Here is a 14,666-nt window from a genome sequence, read left to right as displayed (position 1 = left end):
ATCAGATATTTGTCTCATCAGAATCACAGGTGTGACATTGGGCTGACCTAGGAAGTAGTTACATTTTTGCTGCCCATCTGAAACAAAACAAATCCACGAACCGACTCTGAGGTTCCGCTTTTTTCCTCCAATTATCCAGCTCCAATTATCCACGCTCCCTCCTCAGCTGTGCCTCTCTAACTTCTGTCTCCAAACTTGGCATGTGCTCACTTCTGATCCTGGTCCCTCCCAGTGAAGATCGTAACCTCTTCACCTCTCCCCTCTTTCTGTCAGCACCTCTGCCTCCAGAAACCCTCCATCACAGCAGCTCTCCGTACCATCTTGGAAACTTTCACTCTTGCCGCTCTCCTTCTGTCACAAATCACCCGCTCCACTCTCTTCTTCACCTCTCTTGTGCGCTGGCAGCCCCTGTGGAAGGCTGACCCCATCTCCCTAACCTGATGTATGTGTGTGGGTTACTGCATGTCCACTCTTATGAAATTTGTATTAACAAAATCTCTCAGTAAACACGTGAAACTGGTGACTTTACAGAAACTGAAGAAGGAAAGCTTTAATGCATGAAACCAGATTTCCTGAGAAAAATAAAAAATAGTGTTCAAATAGCTGAGCGGAGCCCTCCCTGCAACTCTTTAACGACAGGTACAACAAAACACTGCTACGCTTGTGTTGGACACCCTCGTTCCAAAAGCATCCGAGTCCGGTGTTCAGAGGGTGCATCGCTGCAGAAAAACTGAATATATAAGAATATCATCCTAAATAATGAAATTTTGGGTTGATGCAGTAAAATAAATGAAACAGATGGATTTTTGATATGAAAATATCAAAAAGGCTGTGCTCATTTTCCACCTGACACGATGCCCAAGACTGTCATGTGCAGTAAGCCTCCTTATCGTCTGGAATATTAACAGATTTTCTGTTTAAACAAAAACTTTTTTGAGAGCAGAAGCCTTTGAATAATCTCGTGTGCTGGGCCTGTTCCTAAACCTAGCTGAATGATTCTTGCTGAATGATAAATGTATTAATCTGTAGAGGCACAAAAAGAAACTTGTTACAGCCTGTTACTAAAACCATCAGTGTTGAGACATAAAGTGCAGCTTATCGTTTGTTTGCTCATCAGTGGTGACTCTAAATCTGAAAAATACAGGTTGATGTTACAAAGTGTTAAGTCTGTAAATTCTTTGCAATTTTACATTGAGTAACAATATTCATAATCTATTAATCTGTGTTACACAAACTGTAGTGTGCTGGAGCAGAAGAGCCGAGGCAGCAGATTAGTCATGACTGCAGAGTGTTTGGGAACACGTCAGCCGTCAGGACCTGGATTTAAATCCCGTACAGTGGAAGTTGGGACCATACAGTAAAGTGTGCTGTCGGACACGTCTCCTTCAATTTACAAAATGGTTAAAGTGTGTCATAACTGCACACTTTATTTAAAGCGGTTTCCAGCACTTGTTAGTGCCGAGCTCACAGTGAGCAAAAACAGCAAAGCGTTATAACACACTGATCTGTGATATATGAAGTTATAGTTTCTTCTATCAATAAAATGAGTTTACAGCTCACATGGCAAAGTAGCACCCTAGCTGATTATTGGGGCGTACACAGGATGAGGAACGCTATTCTTAACCTGCGATGCTTCAAAGGGATTTAATGTTCTGACTTTATTGGGTCCAACTTGGTTAGAAAAGGATGAAAGGAGCCTGCAGCAGTAATGTTTTCACTGACCGGTTTCACTGTGGTCAAATAAAACCGAGTATTCAGAGGTTTAACTGTGACGCTGTTAACTTCGGCTAATACTTTTAACTGTTGCAGTTCATTATGGTAATTTACTCATGCAAACTGGCCCAATCTGTGCTACATCATTTCGTAGTAAATTTGATGCTTTGACTGACTTTGAGTAGAGGTTTGCTCGTCCTTTCAAGTGAGCTGCTTAGTTAGAAAATAGTTTAAGCATTTTTATTCAGTGGTTTAAACAAAATAAGAGAGTAATACAAATTGTGTGACTGCACAGTCAGGAGTCCTGTGTGTGTCCAGCTTGGAGTGAGTAAAAACAGTGAAAAATGACGGCTGTGACAGTCTGAAGTTAGAGTTTATTTTATGAACACACACCAAAAAAAAAGGCTAACAGGCCGTCAGACTGTGTTTCACTGCAGTGGCTTATGTAGAATTAGCATATCCCCCATTAGTAACAGATTACTGTGTACTTTAAAACCTTTGATATTAGAGTTTTGATTCAGGTCTTCAAACTCCAGCTCAGCCTGTGGAAACCTCACACACCGCTCATGCAGCAACTTTGGAGTTTAAAACACAAACAGTAGCTCAGACCGTGCTGGTGGAATTATTATGTTACCTGTTGGACCTGATCTGAGTGCAGGCCGACCCCCAACTGTTTTTACAGCCATGTTTTACATAGTTCAAAATACTCACACAGCCTTTATTCTCCATACTCGCCGGATCAAAGAGATTAAATAATGAATCCATGCAGGAAACTCCTGTATGGATTCCTGTAACTCAAAACACTTGACACACATTAATAAGAGAATTAAGGGAATTAAATATGTTTTTGAAGACGCTCTCATGAGGAGGGTGTGTTGTAAACGTGCCTAATTTGAAACGCACGAGGACAGACATGCACGTGCATCACGTGATGTGGCTGTGGGTGTGTGTTTGTGTGTGTGGGGGGGTATAACTACTGAGCTACACTGCTCTGTGTTTATCGAACACACTGGTTGCTAATAAAGACTAGCTAACATAATGAGAGGACGCTAACAGCAGAGGGTGAGCAGGTTGGACATGTGTCCCACTTCCTGTGGTCCAAACCACTGTTCAGAAAGCACTGACAACTTTTATTGCAAGATGACAAGTTGCTGTCTGCTTGATTAGTGTCATCTTCAGCTCATCTTTCTCTTTTCTGCTTCTCTTGTGTGTATGGTCGCGTGTGTGTTTGTGTGTATGTAAACTGAGAACACAGAAAAGCGAGAACGTAGCACTATTGCAAATGACAACAAAGTGCAGTAAAGATTCTCAGCAAAAGAAAAATATTGCAACAAACCTAAGCAGACGCTGAAACGCAGATGCTCTAACGACCCTAACAAAGGTAAAGAGCTAAAGCTATGCAGAGATGAGAGCCAGCCACAAGCCAGCAGCCTCGGTATGAGCAAAAGATCAGGCAGTTAGGAGGAAAACTATGGAGATGATTGGAAAAGAGAAAAGGGTCCTGTTATCTGCTGAAGTTAAAAACATCCTGGAAAATGATGCAAGTACCTGACATTTGTTTTGCTCTTTAAATCTGTCACACCTGCTGCTGTTCGGTAAAGGTGGGTACAGCAGGACACGATCTTGGGTTGGTTCAGTGGGAGAAGAGCCTGTGATTGCAGTCTGGGGTAAATTGTAAAGTTGATTCATTTCTTTTATCATGAAAGTAGAATAATAACAATTTACATTAAGAAGAGCAGATTTTTGTTTGTATGTGCTGTCAGTTATAGATATCAGAAAGAAGATCAGAATTGGCAAAAATTGGTGTAGACAGGTCACAGAAAACTGCAGACTGTGCAGCCTTTCACATTAATATTTCAAACACAAAAACACAAAACAAACTATATCAAAAATAACTTCTAAGCCTAAGAAACTTAAAATTGCACCACTCAGACTTTGAAACAAGAAAGATTTTTAACTCTTCCAGAAATATATTCTTAATTTTCTATGTCCACAAAAAATATGCCATAAGAAATAAGTAAAACAAGAGACTAGTCAATAACTGTGGCAGCCAGTGAAGCAGAGGATGGATCAGGAAGTCAGAAAATTGAAGTGAAGAAAAAATGGAGCGCTGTCCTGTAGGCAGTCTGGTGAGACTCCCCCCGAGCAGCTGGAGAGACCTCTGCTAAAATCTTACCCTACAGCACTGTTATCATTGTGTTGTTTGCACAGGATACTCCAGCTTTCAACAAATGAAAAGGTTATTACACAACTGGACCAGTGTAACAGGAAACAAACCTAGAAAGGCTCAGCGTTTCCTTCCACCTCAGATACAGACTGCAGATTCAGGCCAACAACTGCTTCAGAGATGGATTCAGGATATTTCCTTTGTTAGGGAAGCAAGAAGGCTTTCAGCAAAAATGCAATGCCAGTGTTATACTGTCATCTTGGGCCCTGTTCAACTATGCACACACAGTGGCAAGTGCTAAGCAATAGCTCCTTGGCTTATATACCTTGCAAACATCGACAGCTGTACCTGAAATTTTGGCTCCTGAAGTTCTTCCAAGGTTTTGGGGTATTTTTGTCCTCTGTGATCTGATCAGTGGCCGGGAGGACTGCATGCTCTGCAAAGCCCCTTCAGGAGAGTTGTGGTATTTGACTGTGTGAAAGCGACCTGCCATTACTGCCTTTATCTGCGGTTCAATTGTGGGGCAAGATTTGCGATACAAAAAACAAACAAAAAAACCAACAGTTGTCAAACTGACATCAGAATGATCTGCAGCTGTACAGCAGTGTTTCATCAGGGAAACCAAGGCCAGCAGTACTTACTTGTCCAGTGAAATTTAAAAACAGACCTCAATTTCTCTCCTTGAATCTCAGTTTTTCCGGCTCAGTTTATGCTAGCGTTATGAAGTGTGAACAAGCTTCTGTGACCTATAGTTTAGTGTCAGATGGGTTTCCTCTTACTTAGAGTTGGTGTACCATGAAAAGGTTTTTAATAGTTGTTTTAACACATTAGCACGGAGAGCCTGGATGATGGCGAGAGGACGGCTGCTGCCATTTCCATCTGAATCAAACAGATTAAACATCTCTGAGCAATAATCTCTGATGTGCCAAGTTTAACCTGAACTTCACTGCCTTCATTTTTCACTGATGTTTTTAATCCCTCTGTAGTTAGTTACAGTTAATCATGTCATACGTGTTCAAGCCTTTTAATTCAGCTATTTCAAAAAATTATTATATTTTAAATATACTTTTCAAAATGAATGGGTAGCCCTGTGTGCTGGTCCTGGTGGGACAGCCACTACAAACATTTAGTCTTATAGAATATTTTGCATAGACTAAAAAGAGTGTTTAAATGGGCTCAACTCTAACCATCTGCAGCAGTAATATTAATTCATGTAACACTGATGGTGAATGTTTTGCTGCAGAATAATTGTTTTTACCTTTGATAACTTTCCCAGTAATACGCTCATATTGTGAGCTGTTATCATAGTGTTTTATTACTATGTTTACAAAATGAATGGTTCTAAAAAAAAATCTTCAGCTCTTGTCGGTTGAATATTTAGGTGATTGCTATAAAAGTAATAACATTTTAAAATTCTTTGGCGGGGAAAGCGTGCAGAAAGGTGAAGCTGCGCCTGCAGAGGAGAGGATACATAAATGAGTAAAATACAGGCAGCACAGCATCACAGCCTCGAGTCCGGTTTGTCCTGTTGGACAGTGGAGGAACGTCTGTAGTCTAGTGTTGCCTTTGGTTTTTATCTAACACATCGAAATCAAATGTGGCCTTTTGCAGATTTTTGTTTGGTCTGCTTATCATTTTAAATTCTCGGTAAATGACCCGGCTGTTTGTTATTGTATTTGCGTAGTCATGCTCCCCTCACAGTCACTTTTGTTCACTTGTTGAGGACTTGTGTGCACTAAAGCACATGCTTCTTACACTAAATGACAGCATGTACGTATGTATGACCCTTCATGTGATTATTTCCCAGTGTGGCCCTAAGTGAACCTAAGTGTTTATATGTGTGTGTGAGTTTGTTTGTGCACCGCAGACTGCACAAAGGCTAAGGCAAGCGTTATTTGATATTGGCTCATTTATATCTTTGCACACAGAAATCACACACAGACCTGTGCAGCATGTAAGACAACAGAGAAAACACAGCCCCCTCAGGCCGGAACCTAATTGTTACTCTTGGTGTGGCTAGTCCAGGGATTAGCTGCTGGCTGGGGAGTACTATTCACTCCCCCTTTCATTCCCTCTGCCCACTGGGCCTTATCACCATCAATCTGACACCCTGTTTATCTGACGCTGCAGCCAGATCTGCTGGCCTAGGAGAAATGTTCACAAAGGCCATGGATCATCAGCACTTTGATTGTGGTCACCCAAATGGCTATTACTCTCCGTAGCCCCAGTTATCCCAGCATCCCTCTGTTTCCATGATCTACATGCAGCGTTTAGTCCCTGTCCCAGAACCTGGAAAGCTAACCCGAAGGCCTGCCAGTCTGTCTCTGTCATTTGTGTGCTTCTTCCACCTCAAATACAAGTCTTCCCTTAACTCGATTTTTGGCTTTTGTGTTCACATGGACAGGTTTTCCATGTGGACTGCTTTATTTTTTTCTCTGGTTTTGTACATTGTTGCCTTATGACGCCAGTCATCAGGGACTTAACAGCAAGTGTGCAATCTGGAGTTTGCCTCTACCCTCTGATCGCTGTGTGAGTTTATCTTCACTGTGTTAAAGAAGAAGAAAGAATCAGATTTTATCATCATGGCTTCTTTTAAGTTGGATTTTCTCCCAGAGATGATGGTGGACCATTGCTCTCTAAATGCTAGTCCTGTGTAAGTAACTCTTCCTAGCCAGATGCTTTGTTACTGTAGAGGCCAGCTGGAAATAATTGTAATTTAGTGTACATTTAGCAATAACCATGTGTGCTGCAGGATATTAAAATTCCTAAGAACTGGAAGTGCTCCTTTTAGGTTTTATTTGTTTGCTCTTTCTGAATTTCCCAAGATTCCTAATGTGCATTACACTCGGTGTAGTTCTTTATCCCATTTTTCAGTCATATATTTATGAGCTGACATCAAACTCTTTCAACAACATTGATTCCTCAGTTGTTAGTGTCAGCAAAACTCTTCCCTGGAGAAAAAGAGTCAGAGTGATGTCAGGATTGGAATTTGTATTTATGCAGAAAGAAAAAAACCAGTCTTGGTTGTTCCTGCTGGCGTACTGCAGCTCTATGGCTGCATGTTGTGGCCTACACCTTACTAGGACAGCCCCGAACTTTTCTGTACATAACCTGACAAAGTTGCTGTGAGATTTCAAAGGCCAATGCAGGTTGATCAGACATTAACAGCTCCTTAGTGCAGTGCAGTACTAGTGCAGGTAATAGTCAGCTGAATGAATCATGTCTCCTGCACTTGCTCCTCAGGCAGAATTCTCACCTAAACCAGACACGTTGTAGTACTTGTGGTGAAAACTCATCTTATACTATTTCCTGTTGTGTGCTATATGTTTGCATGCTGCAAGCAAGATCCTGATCTGATTCTATTGTCCAGAGTTCATGTGTGAAAACAGCTTTATTGATAAAATTTCAAACCAAAAAAAAGTTTGTGGTGTTCAATGTTCAGAGGAAACCAGGAAAATATCCCCCACACCTTTACACCACCACTAGCCTGAACTGTTGATACGAGGCAGGATGGATTCATACTTTCATGCTTACACCAAACTCTGGCCTTACCATCTGAATGTCCCAGAACAATCTGCTCATCACACCCGGCAGTTTTTCCAGTCTTCTATCGTCCAGTGTTGGTGGGTCCATGGGAATTGCCTCAGTTTCCTGTTCTTAGCTGATAGGGTGGCACCCGGTGTGGATTTTTGCTGCTGTAGCCCATCTGTGTTCAGAGATGCTCCTCTGCATACCTCAGTTTCCTGTCTGACACCAACAACCAAAGGCGCTTAAATCACCTTTCTTCCCCTTTCTGACACTCAGTTTGAACTTCAGCCTGTTGACTTGACCATGGCTACATGCCCAAATGCACTGAGCTGATTGGTTGATTTAATATTTGCATTAATGAGCCATTGAACAGGTGTACCTATTAAAGGTGTGTCTTTTGTGATGATTGACAAAATTAATTAATAGACGACACAATCTTTATTTTATGCTCCAATTGGAGAAAATAAAATGTGGCTTTGGCCACTTCCTCCCAAATGATTCTTGTGCATGTTCTTTGATTAAGTTCACTATTGTTGAATGTTTTACATTTGTTTGCTTCTAGCCCCCGTCTAATGCACACGTGTCTTTGTAGTGGGAAGAAGATGAATGGGTCCCTGGACCACCCTGACCAACCGGATATTGATGCCATTAAGATGTTTGTTGGGCAGATTCCACGGTCCTGGTCCGAGGAGCAGCTTCGTGAACTGTTTGAACCTTATGGAGCCGTCTACGAGATTAACGTCCTCCGAGACCGCAGCCAAAATCCACCACAGAGCAAAGGTCATCATGTAGTTACACTCTCATGAGATAAATAGCAAACAGCAATCCCCAAATGAGAGAGGCATAACTGTATTCATTCTGAAGCTGTAGTAGTCTGATATGTAATCCTTAAATTTAACGGTACAGTGGGAAGAATAAAGGTGTCTGAGCTTTGACTCTGTCACAATTATAGACAAACACAATTTATTGAAACTAATAGGGCGAGTGTGTCCAAACTTCTGACTGGTACTGTATGTCTGACACTAATGGTTACTCAAGACCACCTCAGAGAAATTATTTTTGTTGAATTTGGTTAAAATAAAATGATAGAGCTTTATTTCTCAAATGTTAATTTGACTTTATATTATTATTTATATATTATTTTATTAATATGAAAATAATATAATTATAAGATAGAAAGGGCTTTTTTTGGTCTCACTTCGTGTACGCTATTGAAAACTGCAAATGGGGAGTTTATGTGTACATATGTGTTTATGGTGTGGAAGAACAATTGAAAGTGCGGGAATTCCCCAGTTTAACCCTCCGGAGTCAAAAGACGTGCTGGTGGGTCCAAATGACATCACTGATTTAAGATGACGTAGCAGCAGAACGCATCCTCGTGTCGAACGTGCAGACTTCAAACTGTATACCGGTTTTTAAATTGTGTTGATAGACCAAGTAAAATCAGGCTTATGATCAATAATTTACATCATAGTATTTCTTGAATATTATCCTCATGTTTATGTGCATTTGGTAATGGTAAATGGTAACAGTGGGATATTTGCTAGCAGAAAGTGCTTGTGAGTACAAAAAAAAAGAAAATCAAGACATCCGGTTTCCTGTTGGTGGAAGAATGCACCGCATCAACCAATTAAAAAATTAGCAATGCATGGCATTTTTGGTTGCTGAGGAGCAGGTGAAAGGTGACAGGGTGAAAGGCGGACAGTGATATCGATAGCGAGTTTTGTGACATTTAGATTGTTTGGAATGTGTCGTGTAGTGTGTTTGGCAAGTTGTGTAGTCGTGGATGAGGCGGATGCTGCCACCAAAGGCAGACTCTAATGTGAATGCTGGCTTCAGGTGTACAACAGGAGGAGTGACACACCTGGAAGTGTCAGGCCGGTGATGCGCCCCTCTGTCTTGTAATACAATAGTAGTATAAAAAATAGTTTCCCTGCCTGTGTAACATTGCCTGAGCAGACTGAAAATGTTGCAACATGTAGGACCTCCTTCAGCATCAACAACCTGCATCGGGCATTCTTTGTGACTGCTTATGCAGTTAGCACAACAGTGAGGTCATGCCACAGCATTTCACTGAGGTCGAAGTCGGGCTGTCCAGAGCATTCTTTTTAGACCAGTCTGTCAGTTTACCGATGTGCTTTGGGTCATTATTTTATTGTCCAGCTTCTGCTTCACTTCAGGTCGTGGACGTCTGTCCAGACCCTGAGGTTGTATAGTAACCCTCCTCCATGTTTGCTGCTGGTATGAGCTGTTGATGTTTGTGTGGATTTTTTTCTTTAAATAGTTTCTGCTGAAAAGCTAAACTTCTGATTTTTACAGTACTGTGCAAAAGTCTTGAGTCACTTCTTATTTCTTTATATTTTGATTGCAAGGAGCCAGGTGTTCTTGAAATTTCTTACAGCGGTCTTGTAGCTCTCAGGACTTTCTGAAGGTCTTTAAGTTTTTCTTTGGCCATTTTTCTAAAACTCATTTTCAATCCAGACCTGATCATTTTCAGAGGAGTATTTATTTTCTTCAACTAGTGTATTTATTTTTTGTTCAAGTTAGTTAAGAGTAATTCCAGATAAGCACATGTTTGGGAAATCACCATCTCCAAATCAGTTTAAAATACATGATAATGGTGTTGGGTGAAAAAAAAAACGATGCTTCATTTTCACATTAACCCATTCAGATTAACCCAGTGTTGAGTGGGCCTTCCAACTTTGTGGGAGGCAGTAAAATACCTTTACCCTGATTATCGAGAGTCTGATTGAAGATCCCATGGGTTTGAGAATTGTAGTTGATAGGCCACATGGGTTATTTATATGGGTTATTTATGCAGCTGGCAAAAAAAAAATTGTGGGACCTTCATGCAGATCTGCAGCACCACCACCTGGATTACTCCAATTATTGATTTTGGACCTGTAAGGACATCTACTTACAGATCCCACAGATTTCTTTATTGCCATTTAATCAGTACTACATGGATATTACAAAACATCAAAAAGAATTATGAGTATCCCCAGCAGATTAAAAAAAAAAAGGTCCTGAAAGTAGGGTCAGAGGGTGTGGTTGCTGAACTTCAGGCCACACCCACTAAAGTCTGCTTACATTCTTAAGACTACGTAAACCATATAAAGATAAGTCAATATGTCCTGTTTTAGATACAAAAAAGACTATAAAAGACTACAGTGAAATCTCATAGCACTAACAATATCAAAAATGCAATTTGTAATAAAAAAATAGTAAGTGCCAAATACAACACGTAGTCATTAAAGTGCAAGCAGTTATTTCAGTAGTCCGTATTGCTGGAGATAATAGTGTGTGTGTGTGTGTGTGTGTGTGTGTGTGTGTGTGTGTGTGTGTGTGTGTGTGAGATGTTTCTTGTGACAGTCTCTTCACAGCTGTAGGGAAGAAGCTGTGTTTTAATCTGTTGGTGTGGACTGGCATGACTCTGAGCCTGCCACAGAGAGTGTCCTGGGTGGGAGGGGTCGTTCTAGATCTTTGTAGCCTGTCGGAGGAGACGGGCCATAAAGTTTTGGTTTTTACCAAAAAATTCAGTTTTAGTTTGCATAATTTTTTTAGGAGCATTACATAAGAAATTGTTCAAATCAACCCTTTTCAATGCAATAGTTTCGCTGTTGACAGATGCTTATTTGTAGTGTGTAATGTACAAAATCTGTATGGGTATGTGGCGGCGGTGCATATCAAACAGGTGTTCTTTCTAGAACTGACAAGTGTTGAACTAACAGAATACATTTAGCTAAATATGGAGCGAAGAACCTAACTTGCACAAAATGTCCTAGTATCTGCTAGTTTTTTGGAAAGCCATGCTGTAGACCCAGAAGTCTTTTGTGAGTCTAACATTTTCACAGTGATCACAACTTTGCACAAAAATGCAGAAATAAAGGTGTGAAAGTGTGAACTTCATGTATTTCCAGTGAAGGCCTTTACACACCGGATGTGTAAAATTCGTTCGGTGTGCGTATAAAGCTCGAATCCGAAAAGATTCAGAATTTCATGTCGTTTTCACGCAACGTGTCCGGTGTGTAAATCTGTGAAGAAAACAGGCCAAAATGACACATTTCAGGCACAAACATTTCTGTTTCTACGGTACATGATCTCTGAGGTACACTGTGTGCTTCTGATCCAGGAAGTAGGACTATTAGAGTTACAGAAGGAGCTGGGAGCAGTTTGTTGTGAAAAGCACAAAATCCTCAAAGATCTGTTTTCTATAGCAAAATCAGATAAGAAATGCATGGCTTCAGTGGGTTAACTGTCATTCATATCAATATATAACTGTTACTAATGAACCAGGATGTTAACAGTGTCTTAATTGGCCTACTTTATGGAAACTGGGTGATTACCAACAACTTTATAAGATCATGATCAGACAAGTTCATCATGAGAGAAAGGTGAAATAGAGAGTGATGCAACAAGTTTGCATATGTTAATACTAGGAAGACCAACAGCTGTTAATGAGTAGATACATCTTCAGTGTACTTAGAGTGCAGTTCCATGTACAAAATGCAGATGAAAAAGAGTGAAAATATGAAAAGGGTTGATTTGAACCATTTATTGTGGGATGTCCATACATTATTTTAATAGAAACTGAAATAGGACATATTGATGTATCTTTATATGGTTTAAGTATATTTGAGAGATTTTGGTGGATGTGGCCTGAAGTTCAGTGATCACACCCTCTGACCCTAATTTATTTATTTTTTTAATCTGCTGAGGATACCCATAATTATTTTTGATGTTTTGCAATACCCATCCAGTATTGATTAAATGTCAATAAAGAAATCTGTGGGATCTGTAAGAAGACATGAGATACTGACCTCCTTACAGGATCAAAATCAATGAATGGAGTGAAGCCAAGTGGTGCTGCTGCAGATCTGCATGAAGGTCCCACAGATTTTTCATAGATAACCCATACGGCCTATCAGCTGCAATTCTCAAACCCAAGGGATCTTCAGTCAGATTCTAGAGAATCAGGGGTAAAGGTACTTTAGTGAGCAGGCCTCCCAAAAAAGTGGGTGTTGCTCACTCAGCATGTAAGGACTCACTCTGAAAATAAGGTATACAATTTTATTTTCCTGTCACCTAACACAGTTATCATGTAATATATTCAGATTTGGAAATGGTGATTTCCCAAGTTGTGCTGATTTCATGCTGTTCATATCTGGAGCTACTCTTAAGACTGACCTATGAATAATTTCAAGCGAACAAAAGACACCTGACTCCAGGGATGATCCAGTGTTGTGTCTACACATAACAGACAACTTGGCAAAGAGCCAATTTTAAATTGTATCTTTAGCGGCCTGTCACAAAAACATGTTCCCAATTCTGTCAATATATAAAAATTGCCAATGATAACACAATTTTTAGTAGTATTTTTGTACCAACAAGGTGATTCCTAAAGAGCTATTAGCCAAAAATTTGGTATATCTCAGCAATGTTTGCAGTGTCTCTTTAAAAAAAACAAAAAAAAAAACAAAGGAAACTGGACAAGTAGAGGATAAAAGAAGAAATGGCAGGCCTAAAAACAAGGCATTTGTAGTGGATAAAAGTCATGTTCTTAAGAAATAGGAAAAAATCCAGCAAAGACCTGAAAAAGGACCTGAGAGATGCATCTGGACCTTCAGCTCATCTATCTGCTCTTCTCTGAAGAGGAATGGTCTCAGTGGAAGGGCGGCTGTCAGGAAGCCATTCTTAAAGAAGAGAAACAGGGAGGAAAGGCTGACGTGTGCCACATTACACAAGAGCTGGACTTGTGTGATTTGATGAAGTGGTAACATGTCTCAAGGAATGATAATGAATCTAAATTTGAAATCTTTGGTTCAAATCATCTTAGTGTGTATGGAGGAGAGAGGTACAACAGTGAGAGTAAAACAAACAGTGGGGGCTCTGTCATGTTTCAGGCTGCATTTTAGCCAATGGTGTTGGGATCTTGTCAAATTTGATGGTAATTTTCTGCATTCATAATTAACTCAGATTTTGATCCACCATGCAGTACCTTCTGGAAAGCATCTGTGTGGCAACAGCCTGATTTTTCAGCATGACTGATCCCAAACACACTGTCAATGTGGTAAAAGCACAGCTGTATAGAAAAACACACAATGGGAACACTGTCAGCCATGGGTTGGCCTCATCAGAGCTCAACAGTACCAAAGAAGTGTGGGATCATCCTGACAGAGAACAGAACAAAAGGCAGAAACACCCAAAGCAGAGCTTTGAATGCCCTTCAAGAAGCCTGGAGAACTGTTCCTGAAGACTGCTTAAAGAAATGATAGAAAAAGCTGCCTCAGAGTTCAGGCTGTGCTCAAGATTAAATGTGGTCATACCAGATATTGATTTTATACTTATTAGAATTGTACAAACTCTGTTTTTGCCATATATACTGTATTTCCATATGTTTGCATATTTCACTAAATCACTGCACCTATTTCCCATTTTCCTAACAAAATATAAAGAAATGACAAGACTTTTACACAGTACTGTATGTCCGCAGAACATTGTTCCACAAGTGCTTTTGAACATCCCGGTAGACAAAGATTTAATGATCTTTAGAGAATTTTTGTACTGACAGGGACTAGAAAGAGAGAGCAGATTTCTCCCATATTGGCTTCTCTTCATTGGCTCCCTGTTAAATCCAGAATTGAATCTAAAATCCTCCTCACCTACAAGGTCTTGAATAATTTGGACCCATCTTATCTCAAAGACCTCATAGTACCATATCACTCCAATAGAGCACTTCACTCTCAGACTGCTGGCTTACTTGTGGTTCCTAGGATACTTAAGAGTAGAATGGGAGGCAGAGCCTTCAGCTTTCAGGCCCCTCTTCTGTGGAACCAGCTCCCAGCTTGGATTCAGGAGACTACTACCTTGAGGTGACTGTTTTTTTGTGATTTGGTGCTATATAAATAAAACTGAATTGAATTGAACTTCAGGCACAATTATAGTGCTTCTTCTAAGCTCCCATAAAGGTTTATCAGCAGTCAGACTTTGTATGCCTTTATTTATAACAGTGGGGACTACAACCCACATTTAAAATCTTATTTCCTCAATTGGAACATCAGACTCCAAGTAGCTTTTTGAGTAGTGCTAATGCACAAGAGTTTCTTTATTTTACAAAGCCTGCACTGGGTGTGGCAGTGAAAAGTATAACTATTGGTTTGGTTTTGGTTATGTCAGATTGTTTGTCTGTAATTGTGACTTAGAAAGGCAGTCAACATTTTAGTTCATTTCACAATAATAAAGTATTTGAAGCAGTGCA

At 40.2% G+C, this 14,666-nt stretch overlaps 1 protein-coding gene across 8 annotated transcripts in view; it reads left to right on the top strand.

The window, feature by feature from the left end:
* The window catches only part of celf1 (cugbp, Elav-like family member 1), a 44,807-nt gene that overhangs the window by 2,365 nt on the left and 27,776 nt on the right, over nucleotides 1–14,666 (top strand). For all 8 annotated transcript variants that reach the window (XM_030724151.1, XM_030724146.1, XM_030724147.1 and 5 more), the window contains one exon: nucleotides 8,001–8,188. In XM_030724151.1, the coding sequence (XP_030580011.1) occupies nucleotides 8,011–8,188 (178 nt within the window). In that variant the 5' untranslated portion in view covers nucleotides 8,001–8,010. The remainder of the gene's footprint in view (nucleotides 1–8,000; nucleotides 8,189–14,666) is intronic.

This window comes from Archocentrus centrarchus, unplaced genomic scaffold (genome assembly GCF_007364275.1).
Source record: "Archocentrus centrarchus isolate MPI-CPG fArcCen1 unplaced genomic scaffold, fArcCen1 scaffold_32_ctg1, whole genome shotgun sequence".
In the NCBI taxonomy this organism is placed as follows: domain Eukaryota; kingdom Metazoa; phylum Chordata; class Actinopteri; order Cichliformes; family Cichlidae; genus Archocentrus; species Archocentrus centrarchus.
Note: the sequence above shows the minus strand (reverse complement) of the source record. Positions and strands in the feature narration are given on the sequence as shown.